General features: G+C 43.6%; 1 protein-coding gene across 1 annotated transcript in view; it reads left to right on the forward strand.

The window, feature by feature from the left end:
• Positions 1-20,024, forward strand: part of LOC124594777 (serpin B6-like) — a 57,374-nt gene that overhangs the window by 33,784 nt on the left and 3,566 nt on the right. Inside the window, exon 7 of the mRNA XM_047133182.1 lies at positions 16,790-16,928. Within this exon, the coding sequence (XP_046989138.1) occupies positions 16,790-16,928 (139 nt within the window). The remainder of the gene's footprint in view (positions 1-16,789; positions 16,929-20,024) is intronic.

A 20,024-nucleotide genomic window follows, 5' to 3' on the forward strand; every position in this document is an offset into this window, starting at 1 on the left:
GCTTCGATTCTCTTCTGTACCGGTTTTCCCACCGTCCATGTTTCACTACTATACAATGTTGTGCTCAGAAAGTTCTCAGAAAGTTCTTCCTCAAATTAAGGTTTGTGTTTGACATTAGTGGACTTCTCTTGGATAGGAATTTCCTTTGCTGCCCAAGAGAAGTCTACTAATGTCAAACACAAGCCTTAATTTGAGGAAGAACTTCCTTTCCGGCAGCACGTCTGCTTTTGATGTCCTCCGTCTCCGTCAGTCATTGGGTATTTTGCAAGTAGTAGAATTCCTTAACTTCATCTACATCGTGACTATCAACCTGATGTTAAGTTTCTTGCTGTTCTAATTTCTGCTGCTTCTCTTTACTTATGTCTTTCTTCGATTTACTATCACTCCATATTCTGTACTCATTGGACTGTTCATTCCGTTCAGCAGATCATGTAAATCCTTGTTAACTTTCACTGTGGATAGCAATGTCGTCAGCGAATCGAATCATTGATATCCTTTCACCTGGAATTTTAATTCCACTCCTGAACCATGTTTTATTTCCATCATTGTTTTTTCCATGTATGGATTGCACAGTAGGGATGAAATAGTACCTCCATCCCATACACCCTTTTTAATGCGAGCTCTTCGTTCTTGGTCTTCCACTCTTATCATTCTCCTATGGTTACTGTACACGTTGTATATTACCCGTCTCTCCCTATAGCTTACTCCTACTTTCCTCATGATTTCGAACATCTTGCACCATTTGACACTGTCTAATACTTTTACCACGTCGACAAATCCTAAGAACGCATCTTAATTTTTATTTACTCTTGCTTCCATTATCAACCGCAACATCAGAAGTGCCTCTGTGGTATATTCATCTTTCCTGAAGCAAAACTGATCGTCATCTATCTGATTCTCATTTTTCTTTCCAGTTCTTCTGCATATTATTCTTATCAGAAACTTGGCTGCATGAGCTGTTATGCTGATTGTGCGCGACTTCCCGTACGTGACAGCTCTTGAAATCTTCGGAACTGTGTTGAAGATATTTTTTTTCCCAAAAGTCAGATGGTACATCACCAGACTCATACATCTGACACTACAAAGTGAATAGTCGTGTTGTTGCCTTTTTCCCCAATGATTTTAGAAATTCTGATGGTACGTTATCTATCCATTCAACCTTATTTAATATTAAGTATTCGAAAACTCTTTTACTTTCTGATTCAAATACTAGACCCCATAGCTTCTCTAAATCTACTACTGTCTCTTCAGACAAATCTCCCCCTCACAGAGGCCTTCAATGTACTCTTTCCATCTGGGCATAACGTTGAAAAGCGATATGACGTGGAACATCTGGAACATCTACATCTACATGATTACTCTGCAGTTCACATTTAAGTGGTTGGCAGAGGGTTCATCGAACCACAATCATACTATCGCTCTACCATTCCACTCCCGAACAGCGCGCGGGAAAAACGAACACCTAAATCTTTCTGTTCGAGCTCTGATTTCTCTTATTCTATTTTGATGATCATTCCTACCTATGTAGGTTGGGCTCAACAAAATATTTTCGCATTCGGAAGAGAAAGTTGGTGACTGAAATTTCGTAAATAGATCTCGCCGCGAGGAAAAACGTCTTTGCTTTAATGACTTCCATCCCAACTCGCGTATCATATCTGCCACACTCTCTCTCCTATTACGTGATAATACAAAACGAGCTGCCCTTTTTTGCACCCTTTCGAAGTCCTCCGTCAATCCCACCTGGTAAGGATCCCACAGCGCGCAGCAATATTCTAACAGAGGACGAACGAGTGTAGTGTAAGCTGTCTCTTTAGTGGACTTGTTGCATCTTCTAAGTGTCCTGCCAATGAAACGCAATCTTTGGCTCGCCTTCCCCACAATATTATCTATGTGGTCTTTCCAACTGAAGTTGTTTGTAATTTTAACACCCAGGTACTTAGTTGAATTGACAGCCTTGAGAATTGTACTATTGATCGAGTAATTGAATTCCAACGGATTTCTTTTGGAACTCATGTGGATCACCTCACACTTTTCGTTATTTAGTGTCAACTGCCGCCTGCCACACCATATAGCAATCTTTTCTAAATCGCTTTGCAATTGATACTGGTCTTCGGATGACCTTACTAGACGGTAAATTGCAGCATCATCTGCGAACAACCTAAGAGAACTGCTCAGATTGTCACCCAGGTCATTTATATAGATCAGGAACAGCAGAGGTCCCAGGACGCTTCCCTTGGAAACACCTGATATCACTTCAGTTTTACTAGGTGATTTGCAGTCTATTACTACGAACTGCGACCTTCCTGGCAGGAAATCACGAATCCAGTCGCACAACTGAGACGATACCCCATAGGCCCGCAGCTTGATTAGAAGTGACTTGTGAGGAACGGTGTCAAAAGCTTTCCGGAAATCTAGAAATACGGAATCAACTTGAGATCCCCTGTCGATAGCGGTGTGGAAACTGTGGTAGGGAAGGCAAATGGTCGATTTCAGGTTATTGGGAGAATTTTAGGAACCGGTGGCTTACTTGTAAAGGAGACAGCATATAGGACACTGATGCGACCTATTCTTGAGTTCTGCTCGAGTGTTTGTGATACGTACCAGTTCGGACTGAAGGAAGACATCAAAGCAATTCAGAGGCGGGCAGTTACATTTGTTACCGGTAGGTTCAAACAACATGTAAATGTTACGGAGATGCTTCGAGTACTCAAATGGGAATCCCTGGAGCGAAGGCGACGTTCTTTTCTAGAAACAATATTAGAAAATTTAGAGAACCGGCTTTTGAAGCTGACTGCCGAGTGATTCTTCTGCCGTCAACATAAATCGCGTGTAAGGACCACGACGGTAAGACACGAGAAATTAGGGCTCATGCGGAGGCGTACAGACAGTCGTTCCTCCCTCGCTCTGTTTTCGAGTGGAACAAGAAGGGAAGTGACTAGTAAAGGTACGGGGTACCCTCCGCCGCACACCTTACGGTGGCTTGTGGAGTGTCTATGTACATGTAGATGTAGATGTACGAGGGTATTTCGGAAAGTCAAGATACACCGTACGCCAGAGGAACAGAAGAGTTTTGGCGAGCAAGTTGGCAACACTGGTGTTAACCTTGAACCGGTAGCTTTCTCCTCGCGGTCGTTCAGCAGTTGAACGTTGCTTCTGGTTGGAGTAGGTCGTGTTTAAAATGTCTGCGCCGATTCAGAATTCCTCCAAATGCGAAGTGCGCTACGTCATACGTTTTCTTCATGCAAAAGGTCAGCGACCAGCGGATATTCACAAAGAAATTGTTTCTGTTTATGGGAACATTATGAATCGACAAAATGTAACGAAATGGTGTCGTCATTTCTCTGAAGGTAGGGCCGATGTTCATGACGAACAAAGAACAGGTCGGCGATCTGTGATCTCTGATGCCCTTCTTCGGAGAACAGAGGAAGCAATTCGTGCGAATAGACGTCTCACATTGAAAAAATTGCATCACATCATACCGGACGTGTCAATGACAACTCTTTATGACGTTGTGACTGTGAAGTTAGGGTACAGGAAATTGTGCGCGCGCTGGGTTCCAAAGCTGTTAACGGAAGAACACAAAAAGAAAAGAATGGACTTTGCACTCGACTTCCTCACACGCTATCCTGAAGCAGGTGATGAGTTCTTTGATCACATTGTGACAGGTGATGAGACGTGGGTTTATCATGATACACCCAAATCCAAGCAACAGTCAATGCAATGGCGCCATTCGAATTCACCAAAAGCCAAGAAATGCAAAACGTCGATTTCAGCGAAGAAAATCATGGCTTCTGTTTTTTGGGACGGACTAGGCATTCTTCTGTTGGAATTTATGCCTCCTGGAACGACAATTAATGCTGCTGGATATTGCCAGACTTTGAAACGTCTTCGAAGGGCAATTCAAAACAAACACAGGAGAATGCTGACAAGTGGAGTCCGCTTGCTTCATGACAACGCTCGGCCTCACACAGCATTCATAACCAAAGCACTACTCAAAAGATTCACATGGGATGATTTGGCCATCTGCCATACAGCCCGGACCTTGCGCCCACCGACTTCCACGTCTTCTGTTACCTGAAGTCACATCTTGGTGGAAAATCATTCCACGACGATGAAGAGATCAAAGTTGAAGTTGAAATGTGGCTCCGACAACAGGCGGCAACCTTCTATGACTGTGAGATACAAAAGTTTGTGCACCAACTTAACAAATGTTTGGATAACGGGGGTGATTATGTTGAAAAATAACAAATAATCCAGTTAATAAGATGTAAATGACGTTTTCTAAATAAATGTTCTACTTAAGGACTGCAAGCCATTGTATCTTTACTTTTCAAAATGCCCTCGGAAATGTAGATCCACTCTCTCCTCTGCATTTAAAAGTGGAAATCCGTTGCACTCTTAATGTTACCACACTTTATTTTAATTTCATTCAAGGCTTTTTTTAATTTTCTGTATACTGAGTCAGTCCCTCCGAAAATCATTTCTTTTTAGATTTCTTCACCTTTCCTGTTTGTTTCATCCCTCAGCTACTTGTATTTCTGTATTCCCGAATTTCTTTGTACTCACTTCTTTCATTAATCAACTGAACTACTTCTTCTGTTGCCAGCGGTTCCTTCGCAGTTACCTTCTTTGTACCTATGTTTTTCGTTCCAAATTCTGTGATTGCCCTTTTTAGAGATATCAGCTGTTCTGCCTTCTAAGCCATTCCTTACTTCAGTACCTATAGCCTTAGAGAACATCAACCGTTTCTTTTCATTCCTTAGTATTTCCGTAAGCACTTCTTTGTGTATTGATTCTTCCCGAGTAATCTCTTAAGCCCGCCCGGTTGGCCATGCGGTCAAACACATGGCTTTCCAGGTGGGAAGGAGCGCCTGGTTCCCGGCACAAATCCGCCCAGTGGATTTGTGTCGACGTCAGGTGAACCGGCCAGTCTGTGGATGGTTTTTAGACGGTTTTCCATCTGCCTCGGCGAATGCGGGTTGGTTCCCCTTATTCCGCCAAAGTTACACTATGTAGGCGAATGCTGCGCAAACAAGTTCTCCACGTACGCGTACACCACCATTACTCTACCACGCAAACATAGGGGTTACACTCATCTGGTGTGAGACGTTCCCTGGGGGGACCACCGGGGGCCGAACCGCACAATAACCCTGGGTTCGGTGTGGGGCGGCGGAGGGGTGAAGTGGACTGCGGTAGTCATCGTGGGGTTGTGGACCACTGCGGCTGCGGTGAGGACGGAGCCTCTCCGTCGTTTCTATGTCCCCGGATAACATACAATACAATACAATGCAATCTCTCAAACTTCTGCCTACTCTTCACCACTACTACATTGTGATCTGAGTCTATATCTGCTCCCGGATATGTCTTACAGTTCAACATCTGATTTTCGAATCCTTGTATGACCACGAACTAAAGTAACTGAAATCTTCCCGTATCTCTCGGCATTTTCCAGGTGTATTTCCTCCTCTTGTGATTCTTGAACAGAATGTTCGCAGTTACTAGCTGAAATTTATTCCAGAACTCATTTAGCCTCTCTTTTCTCTCATTCCTAGTTGTTGTTGCTGTTGTGGTCTTCAGTCCTGAGACTGATTTGATGTAGCTCTCCATGCTACTCTATCCTGTGAAGCCTCTTCATCTCCCAGTACCTACTGCAGCCTACATCCTTCTGAATCTGCTTAGTGTATTCATGTCTTGGTCTCCCTATACGATTTTCACCCTCCACGCTGCCCTCCAATACTAAATTGGTGATCCCTCGATGTCACAGAACATGTCCTACCAACCGATCCCTTCATCTACTCAAGTTGTGCCACAAACTACTCTTCTCCCCAATTCTGTTCAATACCTCCTCATTAGTTATGTGATCTACCCATCTAATCTTCAGCATTCTTCTGTAGCACCACATTTCTAAAGTTTCTATTCTCTTCTTGTCTAAACTATTTATCGTTCACGTTTCACTTCCATACATGCCTACACTCCATACAAATACTTTCAGAAACGACTTCCTGACATTTAAATCTATACTCTATGTGAACAAATTTCTCTTCTTCAGAAACGCTTTCCTTGCCATTGCCAGTTTACATTTTATATCCTCTCTACTTCGGCCATCATCAGTTATTTTGCTCCCCAAATAGCAAAATTCCATTACTACTGTGTCTCATTTCCTAATCTAATTCCCGCAGCATCACTTGATTTAATTCGACTACATTCCATTACCCTCGTTTTGCTTTTGTTGGTGTTCATCTTATATCCTCCTTTCAAGACAATGTCCATTCCGTTCAACTGCGCTTCCAAGTCGTTTGCTGTCTCTAACAGAATTACAATGTCATCGGCGAACCTCAAAGTTTTTATTTCTTCTCCATGGATTTTAATACCTACTCCGAACTTTTCCTTTGTTTCCTTTATTCCTTGCTCAATATACAAATTGAATAATATCGGGGGTAGGCTACAACCCTGTCTCACTCCCTTCCCAACCACTGCTTCCCTTTCATACCCCTCGACTCGTATGACTGCCATCTGCTTTCTGTACAAATTGTAAATAGCCTTTCGCTCCCTGTATTTTACCCCTGTCACCTTCAGAATTTGAAAGAGAGTATTCCAGTCAACATTGTGAAAAGCTTTCTCTAATTCTACAAATGCTAGATACGTAGGTTTGCCTTTCCTTAATCTTTCTTCTAAGATAAGTTGTAGGGTCACGTGTTCCAACATTTCTACGGAATCCAAACTGACCTTTCCCGAGGTCGGATTCTATCAGTTTTTCCATTCGTCTGCAAAGAATTCGCGTTAGTATTTTGCAGCTGTGACTTATTAAACTGATAGTTCGGTAATTTTCACATCTGTTAACACCTGCTTTCTTTCGGGTTGGAATTATTATATTCTTCTTGAAGTTTGAGGGTATTTTCGCAGTCTCATACATCTTGCTCACCAGATGGTAGAGTTTGGTCAGGACTGGCTCTCCCAAGGCTGTCAGTAGTTCTAATGGAATGTTGTCTACTCTGGGGCCCTTGTTACGACTCAGGTCTTTCAGTGCTTTGTCAAACTCTTCACGCAGTATCATATCTCCCATTTCATCTTCATATTACTGTTCCATTTCCATAATATTGTCCTCAAGTACATCGCCCTTGTATAGGCGCTCTGTATACTCCTTCCACTTTTCTGCTTTCCCTTCTTTGCTTAGAACTGGGTTTCCATCTGAGCTCTTGATATTCATACAAGTGGTTCTCTTATCTCCAAAGGTCTCTTTAATTTTCCTGTAGGCGGTATCTATCTTACCCCTAGTGAGCTAAGCCTCTACATCCTTACATTTGTCATCTAGCCATCCCTGCTTACCCATTTTGCACTTCCTGTCGATATCATTTTTGAGACGTTTGTATTCCTTTTTGCCGCTTCATTTACTGCATTTTTATATTTTCTCCTTTCATCAATTAAATTCATTATTTCTTCTGTTACTCAAGGGTTTCTACTAGCCCTCGAGTTTTTACCTATTTGATCCTCTGCGACCTTCACTGTTTCATCCCTCAAAGCTACTCATTCTTCTTCTACTGTATTTCTTTCCCCCATTACTGTCAATTGTTCCCTTATGCTCTCCCTGAAACTCTGGTTTAGTCAGTTTATCCAGGTCCCATCTCCTTAAATTCCCACCTTTTTGCAGATTCTTTAATTTTAATCTACAGTTCATAACCAATAGATTGTGGTCAGAGTCCACATCTGCCCCTGGAAATGTCTTACAATTTAAAACCTGGTTCCTAAATCTCTGTCTTACCATTATATAATCTATCTGATACCTTTTAGCATCTCCAGGGTCCTTCCATGTATACAACCTTCAACTGTTCAACTGTGTGTGAAATCGTATGGGACTTAACTGCTAAGGTCATCAGTCCCTAAGCTTACACACTACTTAACCTAAATTATCCTAAGGACAAACACACACACGCCCATGCCCGAGGGAGGACTCGAACCTCCGCCGGGACCAGCCGCACAGTCCATGACTGCAGCGCCTCAGACTGCTCGGCTAATCCCGCGCGGCTACAACCTTCTTTCATGATTCTTGAACCAAGTGTTAGCTATGATTAAGTTATGCTCTGCACAAACTTCTACCAGGCGGCTTCCTCTTTCATTTCTTAGCCCCAATCCATATTCACCTACTATGTTTCCTTCTCTCCCTTTTCCTACTCTCGAATTCCAGTCACCCATGACTATTAAATATTCGTCTCCCTTCACCACTTGAATAATTTTTTTACCTCATCATACACTTCATCAATTTCTTCATTTCATTTCATTTCAGTCCTAGTACCAAACCCAAATTCTCCAGTAACCCTTTCTTCTACAACTTCCCCAGCATCCGCATTCCAGTCGCTCAAGACTACTAGATTTCCATCTCCCTTTCCATCTCCTTTTCCATTACCTGTTCAATATCCTTGTATACTTTCTCTATCTCCTCATCTTCAGTTTGCGACGTCGGCATGTAGACCTGAACTATCGTTGTTGGTGCTGGTTTGCAGTCGTTTCTGGTGAGAAAAACTATCACTAAACTGTTCACCATAACACATTGTCTGACATACCTTCCTATTCATAACGAATCCTAATCCCGTTATAACGTTTCCTTTTGCTTAAGCCTTGACTTCATTCCGTTTCACTTCACTGCTCCTCACTATATCTAGATTGAGCCTTAGCATTAAGCTTTTCAGATTTTCTGGTTTCCCTACCACTTTCAAACTTTCGACATTCCACGCCCCGACTCGTAGCACGTTATCCTTTCGTTCGTTATTGAATCGTTTTCTGAAGGTAATCTCCCCCTTGGCAGTTCCCTCCCGGAGATCCGAATGGGGGACTATTCCAGAATCTTTTGCCAATGAAGAGTTAATCCTGACAGTTTTTCAATTACAGGCCACATGTCCTGTGGATACGTATTACGTCTCTTTACTGCAATGGTTCCCATAGCCTTCTTCATCCTTATGCTGATCATTGCTGATTCTTCCGCCCCTTATGGGAAACGTCCCACCCAAGGGACAAGAAAGTAACCTGAGTCTGTGTCCGCTACACCGCCCTTCCTGAACAAACCTTTGACAGAATGAGGGTGACTTCTTACACCGGAAGTCTTCGGCTGCCAATGGTGATTCTTATTCTAAATTTAAGGGGTTACTGGGGACAAACCCGGGACTGAGAACGTTTTGATTACTAATCAAAGACTCTGCCGCTTTTTATCTCATTTTGTTTCTTATCGTTCGTTGCATTTTTTCGGAGTGGACGTCCCATGACCCCGGTTCAAGTTCATCGTTGATCCATTCACTGAGTTATTTTTAATACAGAGAGAAGCTAACCCTCTGGCCAAACATGCTGAGCTACCGTGGCGACTATGCTAGACCACTGGAATAAATTCCTTTAGCCAACTTCCCAGTTACTGATATATTCAAAGATTCTACTCTTATTTGTTCGTTTGCTAGAGTGCATCTCATATGTGGATGGTTGTTTCTGCTATTGGATCCGCCCACTTGCTACCTCCGGTCTGCAGCCATTGTCTACTGGATTCCTTGGGCATAGTGCAGCGCATCAACTACATTGCTGTAACAAGCGATTCCACAATAGTTTGTAACGTCTCAGAATTCACAGTTCGTGTGATCGCTTGCACAAACGCAATGTAAATTGTAGATTTAAGTTGTCTTCTCTGCATCTATGAGGGCCGTTCAGAAAGTAACCTCCGGTTTATTTAAAAAAATACACCAAGTTAAATAAAAATATTTTAATATATACATCTTACAACTACATCTTTGCACTATTTTTCTACATAGTCTCCATAGCGACTGAGGCACTTATCGTATCTCTTCACAAGGTTTGAAATTCCTTCTGCATAAAAATCACCAGCTTGTGCCTGGAGCCAGCCTGTGACCGCATCTTTGAGCTCTTCGTCGTCATCAAACCGCTGTGACCCGAGCCATTTCTTCAAATGCATGAAGAGGTGATAATCACTTGGCGCCAGGTCTGGCCTGTAAGGTTGATGGTTGATAGCGTCCCACTTGAAGGACTCAAGAAGGGCCGTTGTTCTGCGAGCAGAGTGAGGACGGGCGTTATCGTGCAAAAAAACGATACCGGAAGTCAGCATACCACGGCGTTTGTTCTGTATAGCCTGTCGTAACTTTTTCATTGTTTCACAGTACACGTCTTGATTAATGGTCGTACCACGTTCCATGAATTCAACCAACAACACCCCTTTGGCATCCCAAAACACCGTTGCCATCAGTTTTCTGGCAGAAAAATCTTGCGAGGCTTTTCTTGGTTTGGTAGGCGAATTTGAATGTGCCCACATTTTTGATTGTTCTTTTGTCTCAGGGTTCACGTACTTAATCCAGGTTTCGTCACCGGTCACGATTCTGTTTAACAATGGTTCTCCTTCGTCTTCATAACGTGACAGAAAGTCTAATGCAGAGGACATTCTTTGAGTTTTGTGGTGGTCGGTAAGAATTTTGGGCACCCATCGTGCACAGAACTTACGGTAGCCCAATCTTGCTGTCACTATCTCGTACAAGAGAGTCTTAGAAATCTGTGGAAAACCAGTAGACAACTCCGACATTGAGAAACGTCGATTTTCGCGAACTTTTGCATCAACTGTCTGAACGAGTTCGTCAGTCACCAATGATGGTCTACCACTCCTCTCTTCATCATGAACGTTTTCTCGTCCACTTTTAAATAAACGTACCCATTCACGCACAACTCCTTCACTCATAACTCTTGGTCCGTACACGGCACAAAGCTCACAATGAATAGCTACTGCAGAATATCCTTTGGCTGTAAAAAACCTTATGACAGCACGCACTTCACATTTGGCGGGGTTTTCTATTGCAGCACACATTTCAAACTGCCACAAAAACTAAACTAGCGCTGGTACGACGTTCACTCGACCATGGCTTGATGCCGACTGACCTGTTGAGTGCGTGAACGCACAGATGGGGTCGCTACTCCCCCCACAACCCGCACTGTGACCAATCGGAGGTTACTTTCTGAACCGCCCTCGTATTTATTGTCTAGCCGGGATGGCAGCATGCCGACGTGCGGCTGAATGTCTCGCGAAGCCTTCCTTGGTCTTGTAAGCGTACATATTTTGATCCTAAACGTGGAGCATCCAATCTTCCCTTACGCTCTTTTGCTACAGCGCAGCGTCATCGCGACGGTGATGCCCCATCGTTCTAGAAGGGAGAGACGCGCCTGGAGGTCTTCCAACGCGAAGGAGTAAGACAGTCGAGCAGAGCGGGACAAGTCCCTGGAGCTAGTTTTCCGCGCATCTCGCGTAAAAGAGTGAATTTGTTTTGTGATATTGCCGAATATAGTCAGTAGAACCAGAGCATGATTGTACAGCAGATCCTGAATGTATAAAAGTGATAATTTTGAAGTCAGGCTTAAATTTCGAATCTAGGTAATTGTTACGTAATGAAAAGGAGATTGTACAGTAATGAACCGTCCATGGTAAATGTGGTGTCACCGCCAGACACCACACTTGCTAGGTGGTAGCCTTTAAATCGGCCGCGGTCCATTAGTATACGCCGGACCCGCGTGTCGCCACTATCAGTGATTGCAGACCGAGCGCCGCCACACGGCAGGTCTAGAGAGACGTACTGGCACTCGCCCCAGTTGTACAGCCGACTTTGCAAGGAACTGTTCACTGACAAATACGCTCTCATTTGCCGAGACGATAGTTAGCATAGCCTTCAGCTAAGTCAATTGCTACGACCTAGCAAGGCGCCGTATTCAATTGATATTGATATTCTATTAATGTATCATCAAGAGCGATGTTCTACAAATGTGGATTAAAGTTAAGTATTCCAGAAGCTACGTACTTTCCTTTATAGCATTCATTACGTATCTTGTTTCAGACCTCACGCCAGCCTGCGTGAGTTTAAGCGCGTGCCTTTCGGCTTCCTCTCATTGTGTCTAGGCTGTCTGGTCTAGACACAACAGTAAACACATACCAGTTAGTGAAAAATGAGCGCACGGCATATGTAGAGTGAGTGCAATCAGAACCAGTAGGGACCTATTGCATGAATTTAAAGTTGAATAAAATTAACTATGTCATACAAACGTATTCACAGGTTACAACCTCATTATTGCTATTATAGTATCTCGGAAAGCACGGAACTATAGTAAAGTATGGGAAAACAGATAAGGCGTGCATCGTAGGCCCACAGTCAGAACTACAATTATTGGCACATGTGCAATGGGAGTAAGTTCGCCCTCTATATCTGGCTATTCGACAATTTCCGATGCCTAATTTTTCTAACTACTGAGGTTTCAGCAAGTATTAATTACTGATATCCACTATCAAAAGCAATAATATAATAAGAGCAGCTTACAGCCCTCCTGGATATTGCAACTTCAGTGACGTCCAAAATGGGCCAGATCCTTAGCGCTGTTTTGGGATCATGCTTGACGGCCATTACCTGCTGCGTCTTCGCAGAGCGCACTGTCCTACAATGAGTGCCCTGGGGTTGCTACACAGCCGTAGCGGCAACTATCGCTCATCTGTCTCTTGGTTTTGTACTTATAAGTAGCATAGTGGCCGTGACCTGCTCGGTAATTTAAGGAGAGACATGAAGTCGCGCAGGAGGCCCGCGGCCATGACATAAACTTGAGGAAATTTATGTCACTGCTGAGCAGGTCACTAAAATAACTGGTGATATGATGTAGATTGGAAGTGGAAAATGGAGAAAGAAATCAAAAGGAAGGAACTATTAATGTTAGCTGCATCGTAACTTTATGTCGAATCAGAAACGACGAGTGAAAATGTGTGGGCCACCGGAGGGCGAATGTGGGATCTCGTGCTTACTAGGCAGTGTCGTTAAGTACTGTGACATCCGAACACAGGGTTTTCTGCAACTGGGCGGACGATCTCAACCTTCTCGGCTGCCCCACATCCCAACCTTGCACCACCTGTTCTCAGTCCTCGTCCATGTACTCCATGCTCGCTACTTTGAGATCCCCGCAGGACATCTTTCGTACGTGTCAGCGTAATTGCGATAACCACTGTGTTCGGATGACGGGGTGGTTAATGCAACTGCCTATTAAGCAGGAGATCCCGAGTGAGACTGCCGGTCGCGCACTCATTTTCACTGGTCACCGGTAATTCCGCCTGAAGTCCCGAGGCAAGAGACATCAATAGTTCCTTCCGTTTCCTTTCCTTTCTACACCCTCCACCTTCAATTAGATAATACGTACCACAGCTGCGGATTACCTGTGGCGTCTGTTCTTCCGGGCATGTCCGAAGAACAGACATCACGCATTCATATAATAACTGTTCACTTGCTATTCAGAAACCTTTGTTTCTTGACTCGTTCCAGGAGCAGCCTATCGCCGGAACAACTGCTAATGAAAAGTACAGCCATTAGTACAAGCGTAATTGACGATAATAACTAAATTTCCACAAGGTATTTCAAAGAATGCTCAAAAAGTAAGATACCAAAAACGAGCCCGCCTGCATAGCCGGGTGGTAACGTGCTTGCCTCCCATGCAAGCGGGGTTGGGTTCGATTCCAGGCCTCGCCAGCACGGTAGCTCAGCGTGTTCGGTCAGAGGACTGCTCGCCCTCTGTAATAAAAAAGAAACTGAGTAAAGGAATCAACTATCAACCTGAACGGATGCCTTGTGACGTCCCCCAAGACCAAACGCAACGAAGAATACCGAACAAAATGAAAGAAAGGCCGGATTGGGGATTTTTCTCCGCTCGTGGACTGGGTGTTGTTGTCTTCATCATCATTTCATCCTCATCACGCGCAAGTTAACCAATGTGGCGTCGAATGAAATAAGACTCGCACTCGGCGGCCGAACTTCCCCGACTGGGGCCCCCGGCCATCGATGCCATACGCTCATTTCCATTTTACCAAAAAAAAAAAGTCTCCATACAAAGTGTGGAGTCACATGTGTCATCCGTCAGCATCCCTACTCATCTGACAGAAAGACAGCATTACAAAACTTAGCAGAAGTGGCCACCAGGTGGTGGGGACGTATAAGAATAGTGGCACTATTTGTTCCCAAAAAATAACTGGAAATCCTGATGGTGAAACCAAAAACTTAGGTACTGTAGTTGTTGGGTCTGCAGATAATCCAGTCTTGAAACTCAGTTCTGTATCCTTACAGCCAGTTCTCTCTTCCGTTGACAGTATCTTGAATTGATTTTCCCCTTCCGTAATGCCAATAACTTTTATATGTGACCCTTCCTTCACAACTCTTCTTAAACTCTTCAATGTTTTTCAGGGTCCTGCTACCTTTGTAACCCCACAGCCTTCTATGGGGACGTGTTGAAATATAACGGCTCCTATTTTTTTGTGTGAAAACTCCAAGCTTTTTAAATAAAACGAACTTTATTAACATTCTACATCTATGTCATTGATATCTACATATTTATTTCTCAATGTAAGTCCCTCGACAACAAACACATTTCTTCCAAAGAGAGACCAGTTTGTTGACACCGTCCCTGTAGAATGATTGACATTTTTGAGGGAGATACATTCTCGCCTCTGCTTGCAACGCTTCATCAACCTCAAAGTGAATACCTCGAAGGTGTTCTTTAATTTCTGGGACTAGATGAAAGTCGGATGGAGCCAAGTTGGGACTGTATTGCGGATGATCGGTGACAGTGAAACCAAAGCCTCTGACTGTAGCAGATGTCACAGCGCTCCTGTGTGGTCTGGCTTGTAATGCTGAAGGAGAAGGCGCTCCATGTGTGGACGAACTCCACGAATTTGTGCTTTCAGAAACTCTTACAGCACACTGTTCCTCACGCACCGATATAAATTCCTGGCCATTAAAATTGCTACACCAAGAAGAAATGCAGATGATAAACGGGTATTCAGTGGGCAAATATATTATACTACAACTGACACGTGATTACATTTTCACGCAATATGGGTGCCTAGGTCCTGAGAAATCAGTACCCAGCACAACCACCTCTGGCCGTAATAACGGCCTTCATACGCCTGGGCATTGAGTCAAACAGAGATTGGATGGCGTGTACAGGTACAGCTGCCCCTGCAGCTTCAACACGATACCACAGTTCATCAAGAGTAGTGACTGGCATATTGTGACGAGCCAATTGCTCAGCCACCATTGACCAGGCGTTTTCAATTGGTGAGAGATCTGGAGAATGTGCTGGCCAGGGCAGCAGTCCAACATTTTCTGTATCCAGAAAGGCCCGTACAGGACCTGCAACATGCGGTCGTGCATTATCCTGCTGAAATGTACGGTTTCGCAGGGATCGAATGAAGGGTAGAGCCACGGGTCGTAACACATCTGAAGTGTAACGTCCACTGTTCAAAGTGCCGTCAATGCGAACAAGAGGTGACCGAGACGTGTAACCAATGGCACCCCATACCATCACGCCGGGTGAGACGCCAGTATGGCGATGACGAATACACGCTTCCAATGTGCGTTCACCGCGATGTAGCCAAACACGGATGCGACCATCATGATGCTGTAAACAGAACCTGGATTCACCCGAAAAAATTACGTTTTGCCATTCGTGCACCCAGGTTCGACGTTGAGTATACCATCGCAGGCGCTCCTGTCTGTGATGCAGCGTCAAGGCTAACCGCAGCCATGGTCTCCGAGCTGATAGGTCATGCTGCTACAAAAGTCGTCGAACTGTTCGTGCAGATGGTTGTTGTCTTGCAAACATCCCCATCTGTTGACTCAGGGATCGAGACGTGGCTGCACGATGCGTTACAGCCATGCGGATAAGATGCCTGTCATCTCGACTGCTCGTGATACGAGGCCCTTGGGATCCAGCACGGCGTTCCGTATTACCCTCCTCAACCCACCGATTCCATACTCTGCTAACAGTCATTGGATCTCGACCAACGCGGGCAGCAATGTCGCGATACGATAAACCGCAATCGCGATATGCTGCAATCGGACCATTATCAAAGTCGGAAACGTGATGGTACGTATTTCTCCTCCTCACACGAGGCATCACAACGACATTTCACCAGGCAACGCCGGTCAACTGCTGTTCGTGTATGAGAAATCGGTTGCAAACATTTCTCATGTCAGCACATTGTAGGTGTCGCCACCGGCGCCAACCTTGAGCGAATGCTCTGAAAAGCTAATCATTTGCATATCGCAGCATCTTCTTCCTGTCGGTTAAATTTCGCGTCTGTAGCACGTCATCTTTGTGGTGTACCTATTTTAATGGTCAGTAGTGTAATTAAGTTATCACCTCCATGTTACCCGCTACAATTCAGAGCCCTCAAGAGGCAGGGGCTTGGCACTTACATCAGCGAAGCGGGGAAAGTCCACCGAGTAATACGCATGACACGTAATGCCTCAGCGATATTGGGAAGAGAATTATGAATTCGGAGGCATTACCTTTCAGCACGCCTTCGTCTCTATCTTCTCACGTCTCTTTTGTCATATCTCTCTTTTTCGCCTCTCTGATTATTTCCATACTCAAAGGACGGAAAGCGGTCTGCACTAATACCTCATGACACCTATTATCTTATTAAAGTGAGAAAGCTTTAAAGGATATGGCATAGTCGACAGCTAATTTGATTTACACCAAACAAAAGGGTTGTATGAACACTTGATTGCTTTACAGAGCCTTTATTTCAAGAGTATGATGTGGATTATGGTGATCTATTCACACTGATACTAACAATCTTGAAATACAGATGGCTAGGATATTACCCAACCCATTTTGTGTTTCTTCAGTTTTCTTTGAGTGTTATTTGCTATTACCGAAGTACAATTTGGCGTCTTTTATCTTACACGTAGTTAAAAATTCGCTTATAACCTCTTCCTGATTCCAATTTCAGCTTGGTGTGACTGACATGTTCGATGCCAGCAGGGCAAATTTGACTGGTATTAGTGATGAGCCATTAGTAGTTTCCAAAGTTCTGCACAAGGCTTTCATAGAAGTCAATGAAGAAGGCACAGAAGCAGCAGCGGCAACTGGTAAGTAAATTGGGAAACACTTCTTTGGCATAATTCCACGTCATCGAAATTCTTCCTACCACGGTTATTAAGTCGGTTCGAATATGCATCACTTTAAGAGCATTCTAACCTTTCACCCTTGACAAATACATTATGATCTCCGTTCCAAGTCACTAATCATGGGACTATGTGACGATTCCGTCAACTGACTACCCACTACTGTAAACTACTACTATTACTACTACTACTACTACTGCTACATTCGTCAGGCTAGAAAAAAGATAGTGTGTCTGTTGTGTTATCTGAGCTTTTGACTGCGTCTGCATCTAAATACATACTCTGAAAACCACTGTGTATTTCATGGGAGACGGTACTTAGCACTTTGCACGTCAAAACTTCACATGCTCAGGTAGCGACGTGTTTCTAGGTCAAACACTGGAGGATGTTGAATAGACGATGCAACCCTCATCATGGGGATAGCAACAGCTTTTAAAAGCAACAAGTTACTGGCACAAAAATCAGACAAAATATCTGTATACCTATACATCACCATTATCTGTGACCGAGCGAGGTGGCGCAGTGGTTAGACACTGGATTCGCATTCGGGAGGACAACGGTTCAATCCCGCGTCCGGCCATCCTGATTTAGGTTTTCCGAGATTTCCCTAAATCACTCCAGGCAATTGCCGGGATGGTTCCTCTGAAAGGGCACGGCCGACTTCCTTCCCCATCCTTCCCTAATCCGATGAGACCGAAGACCACGCTGTCTGGTCTCCTTCCCCAAACAACCAACCAACCATTATCTGTGACATTACTTGGCATACTCGCATCGCGCAAAAAACCTAATTTGCAAATTTGCACACTCATTAAATATCAGAGTTGCTGAATCAGTTCTTAGCTTCGAGTACGTCTTTTACTTCAACTAAGCAATTGTCATTTTTAACGTTTTATCGTTATTCTATGAGGTATGGCATAAAGAAGTTAGCTTTGCCAAACGGTGACACAAAATGTCTACCCATTCTGAAGACTGATGTGCTAACAGCAGCCATTAATATGAGAGTCCGACCGCCAGAACAAAATAAAAGTTGGCCAAGTCATATGTTTCAACTCTGAATCGTATATCGAAGCTGCTAAAAGATGGAAGGCTATCTGACGTGATGTAGCATCAAAAATCTGGTTTGATCTTGAGCTGCTGCATTTTGTGGAAGCATAGGACGGGACGTTTCAGTATTATATGTCGAAGAAACTTATCTGAGCTTTTGACTGCGTCTCCATCTAAATACATACTCTGCAAACTACTGTGCACTTCACGGGAGACGGTACTTAGCACTGTACGAGTTAGTTTTCTTGACCATCATCAGTTTAGACATTGAGAATTCATATGGAATGCTGTTACTGGAAACGAGTATGCCTTAATCTTACCGACGAAAAAATAATTAACGGCTGACGCCTTACAAGAGACATTTACTTGAACAAATATCAGTTTTTCAATACAAAATTGTGCATCTGATGTCTCAACAAGGGTACTGTGCACTACAAACACCTCTATATGAGTGTCGTATCTGGTATTTGTTGCGAAGAACAGGTACACCTTTTGGCCGTAATGAGATAAATCAACTGACAGACCTACAATGCATGTTGTTACTGCATGATAATGAACCCTGCTGATTTCATTAACAAAACTACTCAGAATTATGTGTGCAAAGTCATTCCTCACGCACTTATTATTCTGATCTTATGCCGTCAGATGTTTACTTTTCCCAGTCCTTATCTAACACCCATCAAGAAAATTGGTTTCCAGACGAAAATACGCTTCATATTTGGTTAGATGACGCCTTTGACTCAAAGAGGTCGATCTCTACAGGCATGGAATTGGTAAAGTATCTGAGCTTTGCCAGACGATTTTGGATAATGTAAGAGAATATATTGTTGATGATTAATTTCTCACTGATGTTTTGGGTTGTGTTGAATAAATTAATGGAAGACTCTATTGCAATGTGCACAGCACTAATAAAAATACAACTTACCTCAATGTTTTAATAAAACATAAAGCATTTGTAATTGAACCGTGACTATATTGAGGTGAGTTAGTAAGATATTACTCACTTTGATTTTCGAAACTGTGTGTTTACTTACTGACCTCTTTCATATTAAAGTAGTGTGGTAATGTGGCATTTCATAAATAATACTCTGTATTCACAGAAACCAAAAATTATGATTGCAGAAGGGGAAAGAGGCCAACAGACTTGTTGCAGTGGTCAGATCACCTATGTTAAGCACTGTCGGGCATGGCTAACCCTTGGATGGGTGACCGTCCGGTCTGCCGAGCGCTGTTGGCAAGTGGGCAGCACTCAGCCTTTGTGAGGCAGATTCAGAAACTACTTGATTGAGAAGTAGCGGCTCCAGTCACGAAAACTGACAACGGCTGGGAGAGTGGTGTGCTCACCACACGCCCTCCCTATCCACATCCAGTGATGCCTTTAACTGAGACTGACATGGCAGTCGGTCACTACCGTTAAGGTGTTGGACCTGTTCGGACGGCATTTAGTTTAGCTTTTAGAAGTGGAAAGAGATGTTATCCAATGTGCAGTATCTTTAGTTTGTCGCCCTTACACCATGAGTTACTGGGAGGAGCAAGACAACTTTTGATGGATAACTTTTCTTAAGATTTCCTAATAATTTTAGATGTGAACTGCTAAAAATTTGTCCTTCATCAAGACTGGAACCACGACGCAAACCAGCCTTAACTTTACAGATGGCCACATTATCTCAGAGCTAGAAAAGAGATGAAGTATTTATCTCTGCTTCTGGCCAGGTGATGGCTATGAGAGATAAATCGTAACATGAAAGACGGGATTAGTTGCAATTTCCATGAACAACATATTTCCTGGAGACATAACCAGAAACTGATAACCTTATGCCATACCTTAAGAGAAAAATCACGAAGATTATTCAATGGAAATTACACAAAAAAATCAAGTAAATTTAGCAGGACAGTTCTGTGCATCCAGGAAGTAACTTGTCGATCACAGTGTTGCCCTCCTTAATCTGTATTGTCGCCAATATTGAGATATACTAGCAGCAAGACGAATATCAGCTGATATCTTCCTTGAATGGG

Source organism: Schistocerca americana, chromosome 2 (genome assembly GCF_021461395.2).
Source record: "Schistocerca americana isolate TAMUIC-IGC-003095 chromosome 2, iqSchAmer2.1, whole genome shotgun sequence".
NCBI classification, from domain to species: Eukaryota; Metazoa; Arthropoda; class Insecta; order Orthoptera; family Acrididae; genus Schistocerca; species Schistocerca americana.